The 17,317-nt window shown below is 49.1% G+C and overlaps 1 protein-coding gene across 1 annotated transcript in view; it reads left to right on the top strand.

Annotated features, from left to right (window-relative positions):
- The first annotated feature begins 4,481 nt into the window (after positions 1–4,481).
- DCC (DCC netrin 1 receptor) overlaps positions 4,482–17,317 on the top strand; it is a 566,036-nt gene continuing 553,200 nt past the window's right edge. The window contains exon 1 of the mRNA XM_086479399.1: positions 4,482–4,572. Coding sequence (XP_086335525.1) covers positions 4,482–4,572 — 91 coding nt within the window. The remainder of the gene's footprint in view (positions 4,573–17,317) is intronic.

The raw sequence follows: 17,317 nt of genomic DNA on the forward strand, positions 1-17,317 counted from the left end.
CACAGCGCTTGCCTATTTTCTGCTTGGTTCACATCAGTTCTGGTTGTCCTCCACTAGCGTTCGCTCAGAAGTTGGGAGAAGTACACAATTGCCATATAACTCTGCTGGACAGCTTGAGAGAGAACGGCTGCTTCTAATACTCTGCCTTTGCTCATTGTTTACTTTCATGTGCAATTCTGCAAGACTTAGTATGTTTACAGTACTAGAATACATGCAAAAGTTAAATAGAAAACCAAGATACGGAACTTGCAAACTGCAAAAACTCTCAGTGACACCTTGAAACAGCTGAGCTGCAGTGCCGTGGTTGTACCAACAGGCCTGCTTACTCTTTAGCCTTAGACCAATCCAAATTTTACATGGCTTTTTGTAGAAATTAGAAAATTTGCTTGCTTCGCCCTGACCACATTTCGCTCTTCAGGCTTCACATAGCACATAAAGGCATGTGCTGGGTGCTAGATTCCAGTCCAGTGGGTGGTGACACAGACTTCCACCTGCAGATGTTCCCCGTGCTTTGAAGTCCATCGTGCTGTTCCTTAGGGAAAGGTCTACTCCCTGAAGGAGCGGTAGAATCTCAGAGAGAAACTCCCATCTCAATGTAGCTTCAAGTTGTAAGATTATTGCCATATGTTGCTGTGTGTGTTCAAATCCAAAGGGTCTTGGCCACGTGCTGGCACAAGTCTTGGTTCCGTTTGAAGCAGAAGCCTGCGTTTGCTCAGCTTGCTATTTCCTTGGAGCCAGATCTGTATTTAGAGTTAAGGCTTTTTTGTATTTGTGAAATGAGGCTGTGCAGGATGGAAAGTGTTTCTGCTACATGAGCGGATACTCAAGGAAAGGCTGAATTTGGAAGGGCAGTTTTTAGAAGCAGGTTGTGAAGAGCCACTTGGAGCTCACGCTGAGAACAATGTTGTTGTGCAGCAGCACTGCGGAATGAAGGAGTTGCGTGTTGGAGCGTGCTGGGAAAGCGGACAGGAGAAAACCCATCCCCAGCTCCTGCTACACATAGTCCTCTCCCTTTTAATAAGGTCTCCTCTCTTCTAACCTTCATGATAGTGGACCAGATGGAGCTCATCGTGCGGTTGTCTCACACTGCAGAATAGCTATTGAGAACAGAAGGTGGAGCAAGGGCTGTTCAGAGAAAATCCCTTTGTGCATCTGTGGTAGTCCAGAGCACGGAGGTGTCTGACCACCAGTAAGAGAGTTGTCATTGCGAGAGCTGCGTTGAACGCTCTGGCTGTCATTTTGGTGCATGGGCAGAAGTAGCGATGGTGCTACTGAAAACAGAGATCAGGCAGGTCACAGAGGAATTGAGGAAGAAGAAAAGACCAAAACATGAGCAAAACCAGAGAACAGCAGAGGCATAAGCACCAGAAATACAGCCTTTGCAGGAAGGGAGGTCTCGCAAAGCCAGAGCAGAGCATTTGGTGTGTGAAAGCTCCTGGGGATGGCAACGGGAGCGTCCTTGAGAGCAGGGAATGGTGGGGAAGGTGGAGCAAGGCTGGTCTGTTGTGAGGAATAGGGTGGCAGGGTGCCTTCCCCAGGGCCCTTGGCTTGAAGTCTGGCCTGGGTAAATTCTAGAGAGGAAGCCCCCATGTGCAGAGGTCTGTAGGCAAGTAATGAAGGCAGTTCCAGAAGACTCATGCCCGACCAGTGGAAATTCACTCAGTCAGTTAGTTGTCTGAACTCCTCGTCTTTCATGTCCTACCCGACATGTGCTTTTTCCAGCGGCCAAAAAGTTACTGAAATATGTGTGACAGCTCGGTAGGTTCCGCTTGCGGGAAAAGCGGGTGGAGAGCGGCTGAGGAAACTGGACAAGGTTGGGGTTCTTCAGCTGCTGGCCGTGCTTCTGCTGCTGTGAGGACCACAGTTTGACCTAAAGCATGCCACGCTCTAATTAAGCCAAAGCAGCGATTGCAGGCAGAGCATATTGGTTTGCTGATTATTTTAAGTTATTCTTGCATAAAGCCATGCTGAAAGTCAGGATCCCAGAAGAAAAACATGCGAGCTGCAGACTTCTGCCTGGGGTTTGAATCCTGTTTCCCCTGAGGTGCGCTTTATGTAAATGTTGGAGCCGTTGATTCTCACTCATCCAAAATTCATGCCCAAGAGAAGGCACAGCCAGTGCCACCACCATGGCTACGTGCTCTTGCGCTGCAGGAGAGGGCTGTTGGCCACGGCCCTGGATGATGGGTACCCTTCATCCTGCCCTCAGGTGCAAGCACAACCAGTGATGCTGCTCTCATCCCTGACAGCTGGCGACTGGGGCTGCGCGGGGTCTCAGCACCCGACTCCCGGGTTTCAGCGCGCGTGAACTGCGACAGGTTATCCTGAACCAGCCTGAGACCTCCTAAATGTCAGTTTAACTTCTTAGATCCGGTTCATCTACTGCCTGATTGCGACTGGAAGTCCTCAGTCCTTTTTTCTTAAACATTTCACCCCAAATGATGGGGTTTCTAGGTTATATCATGTGCATCCAGAGCTGTATTTTGGCTGCCATTCAGCCACCCCCTGAAGTTTGATGTAGCCCTTCTAGCTGCTCTGGAGCCCACGTCCTGAGCCCTGATGTTCCTTGCTTTGGAAGCACTGGTGCGAGTCCTAGGCTGCAGGATCTTCCCAGGGCTCTGCTGACCTGGGGGTTGACTTGTGTGGCCTGAGCCTACGGTCTCTTGGTTTTGCTTTCTGAATCTCTTCTCTTTAGATTTTGGGTTTTTTTCTCAAGTGCAAAATTAGATGTTTGGGAGAGTCCCGTCTTCCTCGTTGTGTCCTAGAACTGTAGCTGGAGCCTTCCTGCAGGCCTATTGAAAGCTGTAAAAACCCAGCTGTGATGGGTTGAGGTGTTTGGAGGAAGCTGAGAACATCGTGTGGGAGAGAGGAGGAGATGGGTTGGGTGGTGGGAGCGGAGAGATGCTGCAGAAGTGGGAAGTCGAACAAGAAAAAAACAAAGCAAGGAAAGAAGGACATGGAGGTGCTGGAGCGTGTCCAGAGAAGGACAACGGAGCTGGTGAAGGGTCTGGAGAACAGATCTGGTGAGGAGCGGCTGAGGGAGCTGGGGGTGTTCAGCCTGGAGAAGAGGAGGCTGAGGGGAGACCTGATCGCTCTCTGCAGCTGCCTGAGAGGAGGCTGTGGTGAGGTGGGGTCGGTCTGTTCTCCCAAGGAACAACTGACAGGACAAGAGGGAACGGCCTCAAGTTGTGCCAGGGGAGGTTTAGGTTGGACATGAGGAAAAATGTCTTCACTGACAGAGTGGCCAAGCCCTGGCACAGGCTGCCCAGGGCAGTGGTGGAGTCACCCTCCCTGGAGGTGTTCACAAACCGTGTAGATGTGGCACTTGGGGACACTGTTTAGTGGGCACGGTGCGGTTGGGGTGATGGTTGGACCTGATGGTCTTCGAGGTCTTTTCCCACCTTAACGATTCTGTGATTCTGGGTACCATTGCCCGATTACACGGCCAGAAACCATCCAGCCAGAGGCGGGACCGATCCGCAGCGCCTCGCTCGGAGCATCCCGGCCCCGCAGCGGCTTCCCCCTCACCCGCTGACCGAGGGGACACACCCCCCCCCCCCCCCCCCCCCCCCGCTTTCTCCCGGCCCCGCTTTCCTCCCTCCCCGCTCCCCCGCGGCCGTTCCCCCCGCCGCCCCCAGAGGGCGCCCCCGCTCTCCGGTGGGGCGCTGCGGCGGCCGCTGCTGCCGAGCGGGGCCCGGCCCGGCCTCCCGCGCCCGCCGCCTCCCCCCCCCGCCCCGCGCTCCGCCGCTCCCGCCCCCCCCCCCCCGCCCCAACCCCCCCGTGGCCGCCGCCGCCGCCGCTCCCCTTCCCGCCCCCATGGCCGCACGTCCGGGCTCGCAGGCTGCGGGCGGCAGCGCCCGTTAACAAGTGAAGCCGCCGCAGCCTTTCCTCCGGCGGCTGCTTGCGGCGCTGCCCCGCTCCCGCCGCCGAGGCGCAGAGCCGCACGCTCCCCGCCTTGCACCGCGCTGGGGTTTTGGGGTTTGTTTTTTTTTTTTCCCTACTCTTAATTTTTTATCAGTTTTTTTTTTGTTTGTTTGTTTGTTTGTTTTTTTTTTGTTTTGTTTTTTAATCTCTACTTCGCACCGCGTTGGACATGGAGCCGCCGCGATTCTTTTGATGCACGCCGGACGGCTTTGCTGCGGGTTTTTTTTTTTTTTTTTTTCCCCTCCCCGGCAGGATTTTTCCCTCTGTATGGTTTTCCAGCGGTGGGAGGACCCTTCCCCAGCCTTCCCCGGCTCCTTGAGTTAGTTCCCTACACGCTCGGGAGCTTTGGAGCCTCCTGGACTGAATGCAACTTTTTTCCCTCCCTCCGCACCCCTTCCCCCTTTGCTGATCCCTGTCAGCAGGGACCCGAAAAAAAAAAAAAAAAAAAGCAAAACAGCAAAGCAAAGCCCCGGCGAGGAGGAGGCAGAAGGGGCTGTGCGTGCATGTGTGGTTGCTGCTGGTGCTCAGGACCCCAATCCGTAGGTGTGTGTTGAAATATGGAGAATAGTCTTGGATGTGTTTGGGTACCAAAGCTGGCTTTTCTCCTCTTCGGGTTTACGGTGGCGAGCCTGCATCCTCGAGTCTCCGGTAAGTCAGCTCTACCTCCTCTGCCTTTGCACTCTGCATCCCAAAGCAATGTGCCTGTTTCCCTTGTGCTAACGGACTTTTCTCGCCCTCGGCAAACACAATTTTGGTTTTTCGAGGGGGTTTTGTTGCGGTCGTTGCTCACCACCGTGAGCTTTTGCATCACTTGCCACAGATGGGAAAGGGGGAACCGGGGTTAGAAGCGCCTTTGCGCAGCCTTGGAGAGAAAGGGCAGCGCTGGATAGAAGGAAATCCAGGAAAATAAAGGAGAAATGGGGCAGGAGGTGGCATAATAGGTGTGTACGTGTGTGTGCCGTGGTGGTGGTAGGGTTAGTTGCCGTTCTTTTTTGCACCTGATTCCGCTTGCGATCGGATATATTCGCCTGCAGCTTTTTCGGGTCGTATGCGCTGAAACCAAGGGAAGGGGTTGCCTTTGAGTGGGTAAGGGGATGAAAGCGGCAGCTGAGTTAGCAAGGCAGAAAGCGCAGTTATCTGCAAAGCATCTTCCAACTCTATTAGGCTGCGATTCTTTGGGGCTGCACCTCTCTCGCTGCACTTGGCAGGCACATTTTCTCATCAGAAATGGCAAAGCCAGTCGTGTGTGGAAGCGGGGTCGGGAAGGAACGGAGGGAACTGGCGACGCCACTTGTGCGGGAGGTAGAGAAGGGCTTGGCGGTACCCAGATCTCTTCCACAAAAAGGAAGGCGAAATGGGAGTGTGAGCGGAGAAGTGTTAGGAACTAAGAAAGTGCAGCTTTGATTTGCAGGAGGCTCGGGGTGCGAGTGTGTGGTGGAGGGAGATGCGTGCAAGGCAGTATTTATTCTCCAGTGCTCATGTAATTTTCTCCAAAAGAAAATGAAGGAACACTTCAGTAGGAGAAACCTTGGGAATGGGGGAGTCTGGAAAACACACAAAAAAAAGGATCCGAGCGCCCGTCTGTGCATGCTGCTTCGGCAGCAGCGACAGAGGAACAATGGGAAGCAACTCCCCGCACCACGCACACCAGCGCTAAAGCAGGTTTTTTGTGGTGGGGAAAGTGCTGCAGACGAAAAGATCCTCGGTGTTTTCAGGCAAAGCTCAGGTTCTCAGCTGTATGCAAATGGCAAGCGCCCATGGAGGTGGTGCTTCCTTTCCCCAAAACGGGTGTATCTTTTGATTGTCCTGGTTTTGGGGAGTTAGCAAGTAAACTGGAAGGTGCTTCTCTGCCAAAACCAGGGGGTTTATTTTGCGTGCGCGTCAGCGCGCGTGTTGTCTCCAGCATTGTCCTCTGCAATCACTTGCGTGGAAGGTGGGACCCGGGCGGTGGGAGCAGGGTAGTGAATAGGTGACTCACTCTCTGCCTTTCCAGCTTAAAGGCTGGGAGACATGGCAGGGATCCTCCTTCAAGAAAGATGATTGACTTGCAGGCTGCTTCGCTGCCAAATGAGGGGACGGAGCGAGAGCCTCTGCGTGCGAGTGCCTGAGGAGCGAAGGGAGCCGTGTGCTGTGTCAGGGGCCAAACGTGCTGCGAACCCTTTGCTCCCACAGCGTCGGTGTTGTTCTGTGGTACCTGGAAAAGGACCAGGCTGTTTTTTCAGCTGCACATACTGGTCGTGCGTTTCACACCCCATCCCTGATACACAGGGTTGCTCCTCGCACTGATTTTGAAGGCGGCAGCTTTGCGTTGCACCCAATTCCTCGCGTTGCGCTTCACGGGCAGCAGACGGGCAAAGTTTTCCCAACCGGGGCTGCCGTGAGTTTGTGCTTTCGTGGTCGCCATCCCAAGTCAGCCAACAAAAGCGAATCGAGCCGATGGGGGCAAAGCTGCAGCCTCTGCACGCTCGCCGTGGCATTTCCCCTCCACAGAGCTGGCGTGCTGCGGGCAGGGGGTGCGGGCAGGAGGTGCGGGCAGCGTGCTGTGCCTGGCACGGTCCCCGCGCAGGCAGCGAGCGCTGCTAACAAAGGGCTCCTGGAGATGCTGCACAATGGGGCTGGCTCCTCTCTTGCTCCCTACCCAAAGCCTGGAGCTGCTGTGGGCGTTCAGGGCTGCGTTCAAAACTTTGGTACCGAAGGGCAGCGGCGCATCCGTGCGCGGGAAGGGCCACGCCGCTTCTGCACCGGGGTCAAGCCCTGCGCCTGTCGTTGGCCATTGTGTGCGAGGGGCAGAATGGTTTTTTGGGGGGTGAGATGAAAAGTAAAGCACAGCGTTGGACTTTTCCTGGTTAAAAACATGTTTATGTGGATGGAAGAACAGATGATGGGTGTTTGCCCATTTGCTGTGCTTGCCATTTTGGAGAGAGACCGTGGTAAACATTTTCCTTGTAAAGGCAGATGTGAGTTATGTAGTGCTTGATCATTATGGTGCTGTATGGTTTGTTCTGTGTAGGTGTTGAAGCAGCCACAAAATACTTTCCCTTCTTTATTGTCTGTAGGTGGGAATTTAACTCCAGTCTCAAAGGGTTTTTTTTGTGAATGGCTTCTGTGTTTGGTGTCTTTGACTCCCACTAGACGTCGGTGAGAAATTTAGTGTTAGTGCAGCGTGTCTGGGTACTATGGCAATCACTTCTGTGAGTGGTGCAGTATAAATCACCAGTGACCTGTCACAGCATCCATTTCACATGCGCTGCAGTTGCCCTCTCTGTTAGGAGGCGGGCAAGCCACCCCATGTATTACAGGAGCGGGGTAACCTCCATGCGGTCACGAGAGTGTTTTTAAAAATGGGAAGGAGCTAAGTTGAGGATGAGCAATTTACATGCGCGTAGTTGGCCTTCTCTCTATAGTTTGTTCAATATTTTTGCATTCAGCTCTTCTTGTTTTATGTCTTTTTGTCCTCGCTCCCCCTTCTCCACATCCATATGGATACAGGACCAACGCTGGCCTCAAATACCCAGCCAGGAATGTTTGTTTCCAATGAGATTATGCCAAGGGTAGCGATATCCAGATTTCACACTTAGTTCATTTCTCCTTGACTGCTACTCCCTTGCCCTTCCTGATACAAAATTTAGCGTGAAAGATCTGTTCCGGGGCCCAAGACATGGGAGCACCATCAGGATATTCTCTGTATTTTTCTGTTTGTCTGAACCCTTCTTTGATTGCCTGTTTTACTCTGGGACGGTAAGACCTTTGGGGCAGGGCTGCAAGGGCTTTGCTGTGCAGATTCGCAGCAGAATCAGGGTCCGCAGTGAGGGCTTCTGGGATCAAAATGGTTCCTAAGTGCATCGGCGCTTCTCAAACTTCGAGAAGAAAACCCGCGGGACTGCTCGTTCTTGCAGTCCAGGTGAGTTCTTTGCATCATCTGACTGAGCTTAAGCTCAGAGCTAGTGCAGTGACCTTGCTGCCTGCATTTCCCTGGAGCAGCCCGGGTGGAGATGGAGGAGCCAGTGCCACCTTCTCCCGACCCACCTGGGCTGTCACTCTGCTGCCAAGGAAGCAGAGAGCCTCGTTTTACATCCCCGTCCTGTCTCACATTTTGACTGCGAGGAACTGGTGCCATACGTGGGCTGGTATTTCCCACTAGCCTCTTGTTTAACACCATCCTGCAGTAATCTGGGCTCTGCCGGAGCTCGGTCCCCGGAGCGTGTGTTGCGTGTGACGCCTGGGTTGGCCTCCTCTGATGGGAGAGTCCTGCCAATCCAGTGACATGACAGCTAAAATAACTCTTTCAGAGTCATTCATCAGATATTCAGCAAAGGGTTTTTCCACCAGATGTCCTTTAGAGGGCCAGTACTGATTTTTTTAAGCGTTATTTTTATGAGATAAAGTAATGCCACAGAATTGAGCATATCCTACGTGCCTGTTTGCGTGGCACATCCTGATGCAAGGATAAAACTCTTCAATGAGTTTGCGCCTCCACTCTTGGTGGAAAAGGTTGTTGTAGAGACTTCAGCAAATGTGCTAATGTGAGTAAGCTGTGAAAGAAGTTTGCCCTTTCTTGGTGTTTTAACACCTGGCCAGTCTAAAGCTCGCCGGTTCCCCACCATGCTAGCCTAAGAGAAGGCTTAGCTGTGCCACTGTGCGGGTGTAGGGACACTCAGACCTGGAGGCTACGCATGAGCCAAAAGGTAAGTTCTCACTTCAGGTTTTCTATTGCAAATCCTGTGATTGATGCGATTTCCAGAAGTTTGTCGCTTTTCATATTGAACAAAGTGGTTGTGAAGGAAGCTGACGCTCGGAAGAGGGGACCACGTTTTCACATGCCTGATTTTCCCTTCTGCTGAAACGCAGATCTGTAACGGCGTGAGTCAGTGCAGCCAGTCTCTTTGTTGTAATACAAATAGATGGAAATTTCGTAAAATGTTGGCCTTGCCTGAATAAAAAGCATACTGATAAATTCCACCGAGGCTTTCATGATTAATTAACTAAAGGCAAAAAAATTCACTTGCTCTGTTAAAATTATCCCTTGGGTGAAACATTGACCTAAATTTTTTATTTCCATTGGAATCCAAAGTAAACACGCTGGCCCTGTCCTCGCATCCCTCTTACCGCAGCCGTGGTGCCCCGGGCTGGACGGAGGTGCTCCTGCCCAGGAGTGAGAGCGTCGGCTCGGGAGGCAGCACCCAAGTCTGCGGGGTGCAGAGTGGACCCCGCTGCTCTGGAAGGCACCCGCCACCAGGTGCTGTTTGCTGTTCCCCGAGTCTCTGAACACCCTTGCTTTTAATTTACCCAAGTGAATTCCTTTCTCCATGCTGGCCTGAAAATTCGTCTGCCAGAAAATAGATGCCACAGCCAAACTGTGAAGTTGTGCCGCAGGCAAAGGTGAGCTCAGGTGGTTTATAGGGAACTGGCTTCAGTGCTTACGCCGTTTTCCGTCTGGCCCCCTGGTTTCTGATGCTTGCTTTAAAGACTTTCTTCTCCAGTGTTTGCTGTGGGGCTGGCTTAAGTTCTTGCTGGTTCTGGTCATTGGGAAATAAATCTACTTCTGGTGTCCATTATCTGTCTTTTGCTCCCCATCCCCTTCTATAAACTTCACCGACTGTTTGACCATTCTGTTGTTGAAAAGCAACAGTGGTCTCCTCTGCAAGATAAAGGATGCTTGATGCTTGGGAATCTTTTTTTAATAGGAGTGGAGGGCTTTGGGCATTTGAGGTTTTCTCCTTTGTGTCTTCTTCACAGCCTCCTGTAAGGAAAACTGTCCAGCTATGGAAAACAGTGACTGAAAGTGAAGTGTATCTCCTGTTTTCTGACAGTAAATCCACTGGTAAAACAGAGTGTATTATTCCTGAAAGATAATATAGCAGATAATTGTAAACCGAGAAGGATTGTTTCTTTCTGACATTTCTCAATTTCAGCGTTGATGCGAAGGGCTACAGCTAAATTGTGCTAATGACAGAACATCTTGCTCGAGAGTTTGGAGATGCCTGCACTATAAAGGAAACTGAATTCTCATAGAGGCACGATAAACGCACGGTTAAATGTCTCAATTTCTGTCTCGGTTGATGGCAGTCATTTGTCGATGGTGATGCCAATATGTGCTGTAATTTTATAAGTGCTCTGAAGTATTCAAAATACACTGAAAACTACTCAAAATCGCTGCCTGAAGTTTCAGCAAAATATTGGTTGTCAAACAGAGAAGCTGAAGGAATAGTGTCTTCTTGGAAATCACATTACTGGCTGAAAACTGGGTGTCTTCTCGCCTTGTGAAGTAGAGTTTAAAACAGGGAGACTACCTATGTTTTGATGACTTTCTTTACTTTTGTGGTGCTTTATGAGCAATTGGGTTCACTGGATGGATCATGTGCAGCTAACCCATGGTCACACTTTCCTGGCCTGGAGGGCTCACAAGGTGCCTCCTCCCTCAGCTTGGAAGCAGAAGGTGAGCAACCACCTGGTTTGTAAAGTCCAAAGCTTTGATACCGGTTTCCATCCGGAAACAGCGTCCTGACCAGCTGAGAGTTTTGACTCCTTGAAACAAAAACTCGCTGTTGTTCTCTTCTGGGGTCTTACAGCAAGAACAAAAGTGTAAAATAAAGATACTGGAAATTGCACAGAAAAGCTCCTGTTCTGTGCACGTGGCCTCCTGGACAGTGAAACTACCCCAGCCACCAGTGCAGGTGTTTCTGCAAACGTTTGTTTAGGTTGGAGAGAGGGCGGGGTGGTTGGAGAGAGGGCAGGGTGGTTGGAGAGAGGGCAGGGTGGTTGGACGCTCTCTGGGACACTGTGTTATGAAACGCAGAATTTATTCAAGTCACGGAGGTGGTGCTTGCACGACACGGACGTACCGTGGGATGAGGATGTACTGTGGGAGGTGAAGCTGCTGGTTGGGGAGTGGATGGAGAGCTTTCTAAATTTCAGGGTTATGACTCTTTTGAGAGGCTCTGTAGATTAGCTGAGCTGAGGTCAGCACTTCAATCACCAGAAGAGCTCTGCAATGAATGACAGTCTCCCAGTTCTCATTTTTATAATTTATATATAATGATAGTTTCACAGCCTGGTGTCCACGTTCAGTATACCCTGTCAGCCAGTGGGGGCCTTGGATGTTGTTCTGACAGGCACTGTGTTTGTCCTGCACAGGGGACGAGCTACACCTCTGTATTTCCAAGTTGCCTTATTGCTTTCTCTTTTTTCCCCTCAATATCATAGCTCCTTTCTTAGCTCTTATTTCTCAATTTTTTGTTTACTCCCGCCGCATACCGTCTGCCATCTCCATGGTTGCCTGATGCTCTATCAAATCTCAGTGCAGCGCTGCAAGTAGGGGCTGTTTTGGTAGAAGTGACAGCAAGGTTACTCTTGGATGTGGGTCGTTTCTACAATGAAAGATTAAGAAAGTAGAGAGATTATAGCGCTATAATTTGGACTAAAGCTAACTATGATTTTGGTTCCCCATTGGGTACACTGAGTAGAGAGAGATTGTCATTAAAAAAGGTGGCGTAAAGTTTGTATCCTCCTCCTGGCTCATCACAGACATCAGTCCGTGGCACAAAGCAACTCAGGAGAAGTCCTCGCTTGAGGCCTGCGTATCAAACACTTGTGCACGTGCTTGAGATCTTGTGGCCAGGATGGGAACAGAAAATGCCACTAAAAGAGGAATCACTTGCTCATTTAGTCTGTTCTGCATATGGACAATCCGTACAACTTCACCTGTTGACCGTGCGGCGCCGCGACGGGCTGGAGAACACTCTCCCTTGGCGTAGCTAATTGCATTCGCTGGGTTGCTTTTGGCTTGAATTCTCCCTGAGAAGGTGTGAAATACAGTGAAGGCACGTCGTCGTATCCTTTCTGACAAGCTGAACAGACCGATCCTGGATGGATGCTCCGGTGATCCCCTGAAGGGCCAGGCAGCCTGATCTGCCTGTGCCGCTGCCTGCGCAGCCAGAGCCTGCGCCCGTCCCTGGCCCATCCCTCGCCGATGGCTGTGCTGCCGGCAGGAGCAATCCTCGTGAGCCGCAGGCGGCTGCTCTTGGCGTAGCTGAACGCCAACCTCATAAATAAATTTTTTAGAGGCTTAATCTGGGTTCCTTGTCCCTTTTCCTTGGAGTGTGTTTTGAGGAGGAACAGAAAATTGCCCAGTTGCCAAAATCTGGTTCAGCAAATCTGAGAAATCTTGGTTCAGAAAGCGTCCGAAGACTCGTGCCTATGTTGACGGTGTGACCTGCGACTAAACTGGTGGGCATTTCTGCCTGGCTGTCAAGCTCTAAGAGCAGTAATTAGACAAAACATGACAGCTCTGGACAAGGGCAATTGATATAATTGCATAAAGTGTTTCTTTCTAAAGGCAGGACTCCCCAGAGCGTTGCAATTAAAAGCTGAAGGTTGCCTCCCCAGGAGTGGCGTTGACTTATGAGGAAGGGGTGGGCTGTCTTGGGGCTGGCAGCAGGCACCGAGCAGAGTTGGGTGTTTCACCCAAAAGGGCTTGTTCGGTGCGTGAACCTCCTGAGTCTCTCTCCAGCGCTCTAACCCTCACTAGCCAAAGACTAAAAAGCATTTTAAAAGCATTCTTTTGAGTTTCTATCCACAATAGTAATTCTTTTTTTCCCTCTTAGAAGCATCAGGGGAAGAAGAGAGACGTTCAGAAAGGCTCTGAGGGGCCTTTGTCCGTATTCCCTTCTGTTTTTTCTTCTCTGCCTTCTGATGCTCAGAAGAGGAAAAAAATGCCCTTAAAACTTTCCCTCTGCTCTTCTCTGGTGCTGAAGGCACGCAACAGCCCATGGTCGTGGTGGGACACAAATGCACCAGCCTGTTGACTGCTGAAGAAGCAGTGCGTTTTCTTGCTCAGGTTGAGGTTTTGGTTATCTCGGTGGCAGGCGCTTGTGTCAGATCCTGGGGAAGGACCAGCGCAACTTCTCTGGAGGGCTGTAATTAGTAATCAGGGTTTTGGCTGGAGTTTGTGTTGAACGGCCCCCAGAACGGCCTGAGCGAGGGCGAGGGAGAAGGGTGGTCCAGCAGAAGGGTGTGTGTCTTTTGGGAGATGGGTGTAGATGGCGTTTCATGTATGTATATATTTCATATGGTTGCAGTGATGTGGGATTTTCCCCATATTCATCAAATTCTGTAAATTTAGTACTCGTTTTCCCAATGTTGTGGTGTTTGTGTTTCTCTTATCCAAAGTGAAAATCCTTTTTCCTAGTTTTTCCCTCCTTTGTTGTATTATAGATGCTGCTGAACGTGCCATTGGCGTGACTGGTTGCCCTAATATCCTACATGTTATTTATACATTTGGCAAAAAGGCCCACAATTCCCCATTCTGCTTTGGAAGGAAGGTTCCTACATGATTTTCTGCTCAGAAGATTGAAAAGGTTTAGATGAATTATTGAAGAGGAGTCTGTCATACATATGGAAGTAGTTAATGGTCTCAGATTTAGACTTTGCTGTTAAAAAGGACACTGGGATTTTTATGTATTTATTTACGGGGCTCTGGACCTTTTTTTGTTTTCCCCGGGCACGACAAATACTGTGTCTTCCTGTGTGAGAATCGGCGTGAAGCAAGTTAAAAAATTAACTAAATCTGACAGCTCTTGTTTTTCCGTTCAGGAGGATGCAAATCAGAGATGGTTTCATACCACTGGGTAGTGTCAGAATGATTTTTTTCAGTGTCCACAGAGGTTTATAAACATAGAAATTTCTGGCACCTGTGACAGAGACACCAAAAGGAGCTGATAGCTCCCATGGTCCAAGTGTTGATGGGACATTTAGCAAACCAGCGCTGTAAGGACAGTTAGAAACAGGTATTAATGCCCAAGATTTTAAAGTGCCGCAGGAGTGAGGGTGTTGTATGTGCAGTAGTTTTTGCAAAAATCATACCACATTGTTTTTTTAAATTTCTGATGCTGGTTGTTTTTGACATTAAAAGTAAAGGGATACGCGGTTTGTGGAAATTAAAACAACTGTGTGCTTATAAGAAATAGATTCAGTTCTGGAGGAGACTGTTACACATGGCACTTTGCTGTGATCTCCCTCTCACGCAAACGTTATTCATTCTTTGTTTTCATTAATCTGAAATAAAGGTCATCTGGATGAAAGATTCAGGAGAAAACTGGGTAAACAGCTGTATTTCTGTACTGCCCGCACAATTCTCTAAGCCCACAGTAATGGAGAATAAATCAGATTTTTTTTTAATCCATCACATTTTAATGATTTAAACAATTATAAAGAGAGAGAGAAAGGTTGTTTCAATACATTAGGCCAGCTTCTCCACCTGAGTAAATCTTCGCTGACTTCCGCAGGGACACCTTCACATCAACAAAATCCTCCTAACACAATTTGTTGATGATCATTTGCATTCCTGATGTGCTCACATAGATGCTGAGTCTCTGCAACCCAATAGCTTTGCTATAGCAGGTGTATTGTTATTAAAAGGGTTGTTAACATCTCTCCGGAGGGGAGTATTCTGTTACCAGTAACTCTATCAAGCTTTTCCATCTGTGTAGGGAATTTGTCAGAAGCTGGTGTTGTGTTATTAAAAGTATTAGTTATCTCTTGATTTGTGTCTAATTGAATTACATCATTAATGGAACTCAATTACAATCAATGGAAAATGGTATCACCGCAAGGACAGCGGCCACTCGAGGTTGTGAGTAACGCTTCGTGCTCAACCACCCACTCACAAACGGGGCAGCGCCACGCCTCGCCTCACGAGCGAATTTTCCCATCCTGACCAAGGGGAGGTTTCCTGCTTAAATGGGCACGCTGGCTTGGAGCCACCCAAATCCCTTGGCACCGTCACTTCAGTTTTTGTGAATCAAGTCTGAAATGGTTTTAATCTCGAATATGCAGTAAAATAATACTCTGGCTTCCCCTCCCCCCGCCCCCGATGCTCCTTACATAAGCTTAATCTGTCTTTATCACAAATTCTTGAAGTGCTGTGGAGCGAGTTGGGCTGTTGGCGTTGTGTTGCTACTCACATTACTCCTCCTTTTCAATCAGAGCTTGCAGAACATCCCAGGAATGGCAAATGCATCCGTCAATAACTACAAACCAAAAGACACCAAACCCGTGAGACTCGGGAGAACAAGCTCAAATCTGAACAGAGGGAAACCGGAGCGGGAGTCCAAAGTGGCGGTGTCAGAGCTGTGGATTTCCAGTTTCTTGCTGAGTGGGCCGTACAAATGAAACGTTGCTCCTCAGGGAAGCGGAAAGAAAGGTGTGGACTCTTGCTTGGTTGTTAAATTTGCTGCCCACCAGAGAGGGACGCCACTGCTGGTGGCAGCAAGACCTCTGGCTGCAGCAGAAGTGCGAAAGAAAGATACTACAGGGGCAACACAGAACAAACAAGATTATCCATCACCCCTGAGACTCAGAGAGCTGTATCGTCAGGAGTATGTTATAGCAGAACCTTGGGCTGTATTATACTATTAATTTTTTTTAAAAGTAATACTCCTGACAGGTTTTAATGGGAAATTCCACTTACAAATCAATGGTGTGATTCAGTCCTGTATTTATTAACACATTCCTCAGATTGCAGATGAGTGAAACTACCTGAGTACAATTCAAATGGCCCTTAAATGTGGAGTGTGATAGCATTTGAGTGTCTGATAATTCATATTGCCAGACTCTGGCTCAGTAAATGAGATCTGTCTCTGGGCATTAATATGCCAAATACCTGATAGCAATAACTATTTCATTAGTTCTCATTGTTCCTGACATCTACATCACCAGGAGTTTCCCTGCATCACCCTTTGCTGGGCACGAGGCTTTGCCACTGAATTCTCTGTTCCCATATGGTAGGTAAATGGGTTGTGTCAGAAATAAGGAAACCTTTGTACAAGGTCAATCTGGGTCATTGCATGACTGAAAAAAACATCAAAAAAATGCAGCCAGACGCTCCTGGAGCTGGGGTTAACTTTCGCTGTTTGTTCTCAGTCAGCTAAATGAATGCTGACGCAGGCATTTCCATCCCAAGTGCTTCTCCTTGGCAGGGCTGTAGAGCTAAAGGTCCCGTGGTCCTTCCCATGAGTAAACCTGATGGCGAGGCCACTCCTCTTTGAAGTATAAGTTTTCTCTAATTTCCTGTTAGATTTTCAATCATACCAGTTCTAAAGTCTTGTTTTCCCAAACTGCTGTGTGATGCTGCCGTGGCCGTGTAATTCTCCCGTTGCCGCTTCTCCACGAAGTTAAATGAGGGTGGGGAGGTGCTTATCGCAGTTAAGGCTGAACAACTGCACACAACGACGAAGGATGCAAAAATGCTTTGAGATTCCCATAGTTAAAGGGTTCGGCACAACTGTGATGTACAGCAGTCGTAAAATGCCGGTCATCCTAACGCTAGCTAGCTCCAAATGAGACTAGAGTTAGCCTGACAATAAATTAGTTTTTAAAAGGTAATTTGGTGGATGTGTGATGAAAATTTGGCCTCTTTAGTTTATGATCTGTCAGCAACTTACCTGAATTTGTTTCTCATTTTTTGTAGAATGGTTCTTGATGGCATATACATTACTCCCTAATATAAAAAAGTGAGCAGCTAACCGTTTCCAAAATCCATCCCTAGGAATAGCCTCTTTGGCTCCGGGGAGGAAGTTGGTCTTTTAAAATCAGAATCGTTAAACGTTTTCCCAAAAGTCTTTGGCAGATGCCTCCCAAAACTGTGACTGAAAAACCCGTATTCCATCTTTGTGGTCATTATACCCTTCAAATGGTAGGTGCTGGTAGGTGCTGAAGGCCTCCCCTCACCCCTCTGTTACTCCATGAAATACATTGCTGGGATTCGCTGCCCTTAGAAGCTGAAGAGGGGATGAAAAATGCCCCTCTGTGATCCTTTGGGCAGCAACAGGTGACTTCTCGCCATTGCTCATGGTGTCATTTTTCTGCTTGTTAATGGCCTTCCTGAGCAGACGTGTGATCACCTTGCATGAAATAAAAATGACCAATCAATGGAGAAATAGCAAAACGGGACAAGTACTGACTATTGGGTCATGGTTTGTTCTCCAGCAATAACCATAATATTTCCAGCCAGGACTTAATTGTTGGCTGTCAGGGCTACAGCTAATGAACGCATCCCGTTCTCTGCTCCTACCTTCTTGTAAACTCTGCTTTACACTTTCTTCTTTTTTTTTTTTTTTTTTTTTTTGGTCCTGCAGTAGTTTTGTTCATCGTGACAGAAAGTCGATTTAAGCGAAGGAGAAGGGAGTAGGAGAGTAGGACAGTACAGGACAGGACAGCGCCGCGCTCAACGTGTGCTGCAAAGGCCGGTGAAGGCTGGACGCTGGATCCATCCCAGCAGCTCTAAATGCTCGAACAGCTTTGTTATGTGGCGTTGAGCTTTAGGTTGGTGCATATCCTTAAACAGATAATCCAGGTATCCAGGGTAGAAAACTCCTTAAATGATTACAAAAGAGGA

The sequence above is a fragment of the Leptosomus discolor genome, chromosome Z (genome assembly GCF_034619465.1).
Source record: "Leptosomus discolor isolate bLepDis1 chromosome Z, bLepDis1.hap2, whole genome shotgun sequence".
NCBI lineage: Eukaryota > Metazoa > Chordata > Aves > Leptosomiformes > Leptosomidae > Leptosomus > Leptosomus discolor.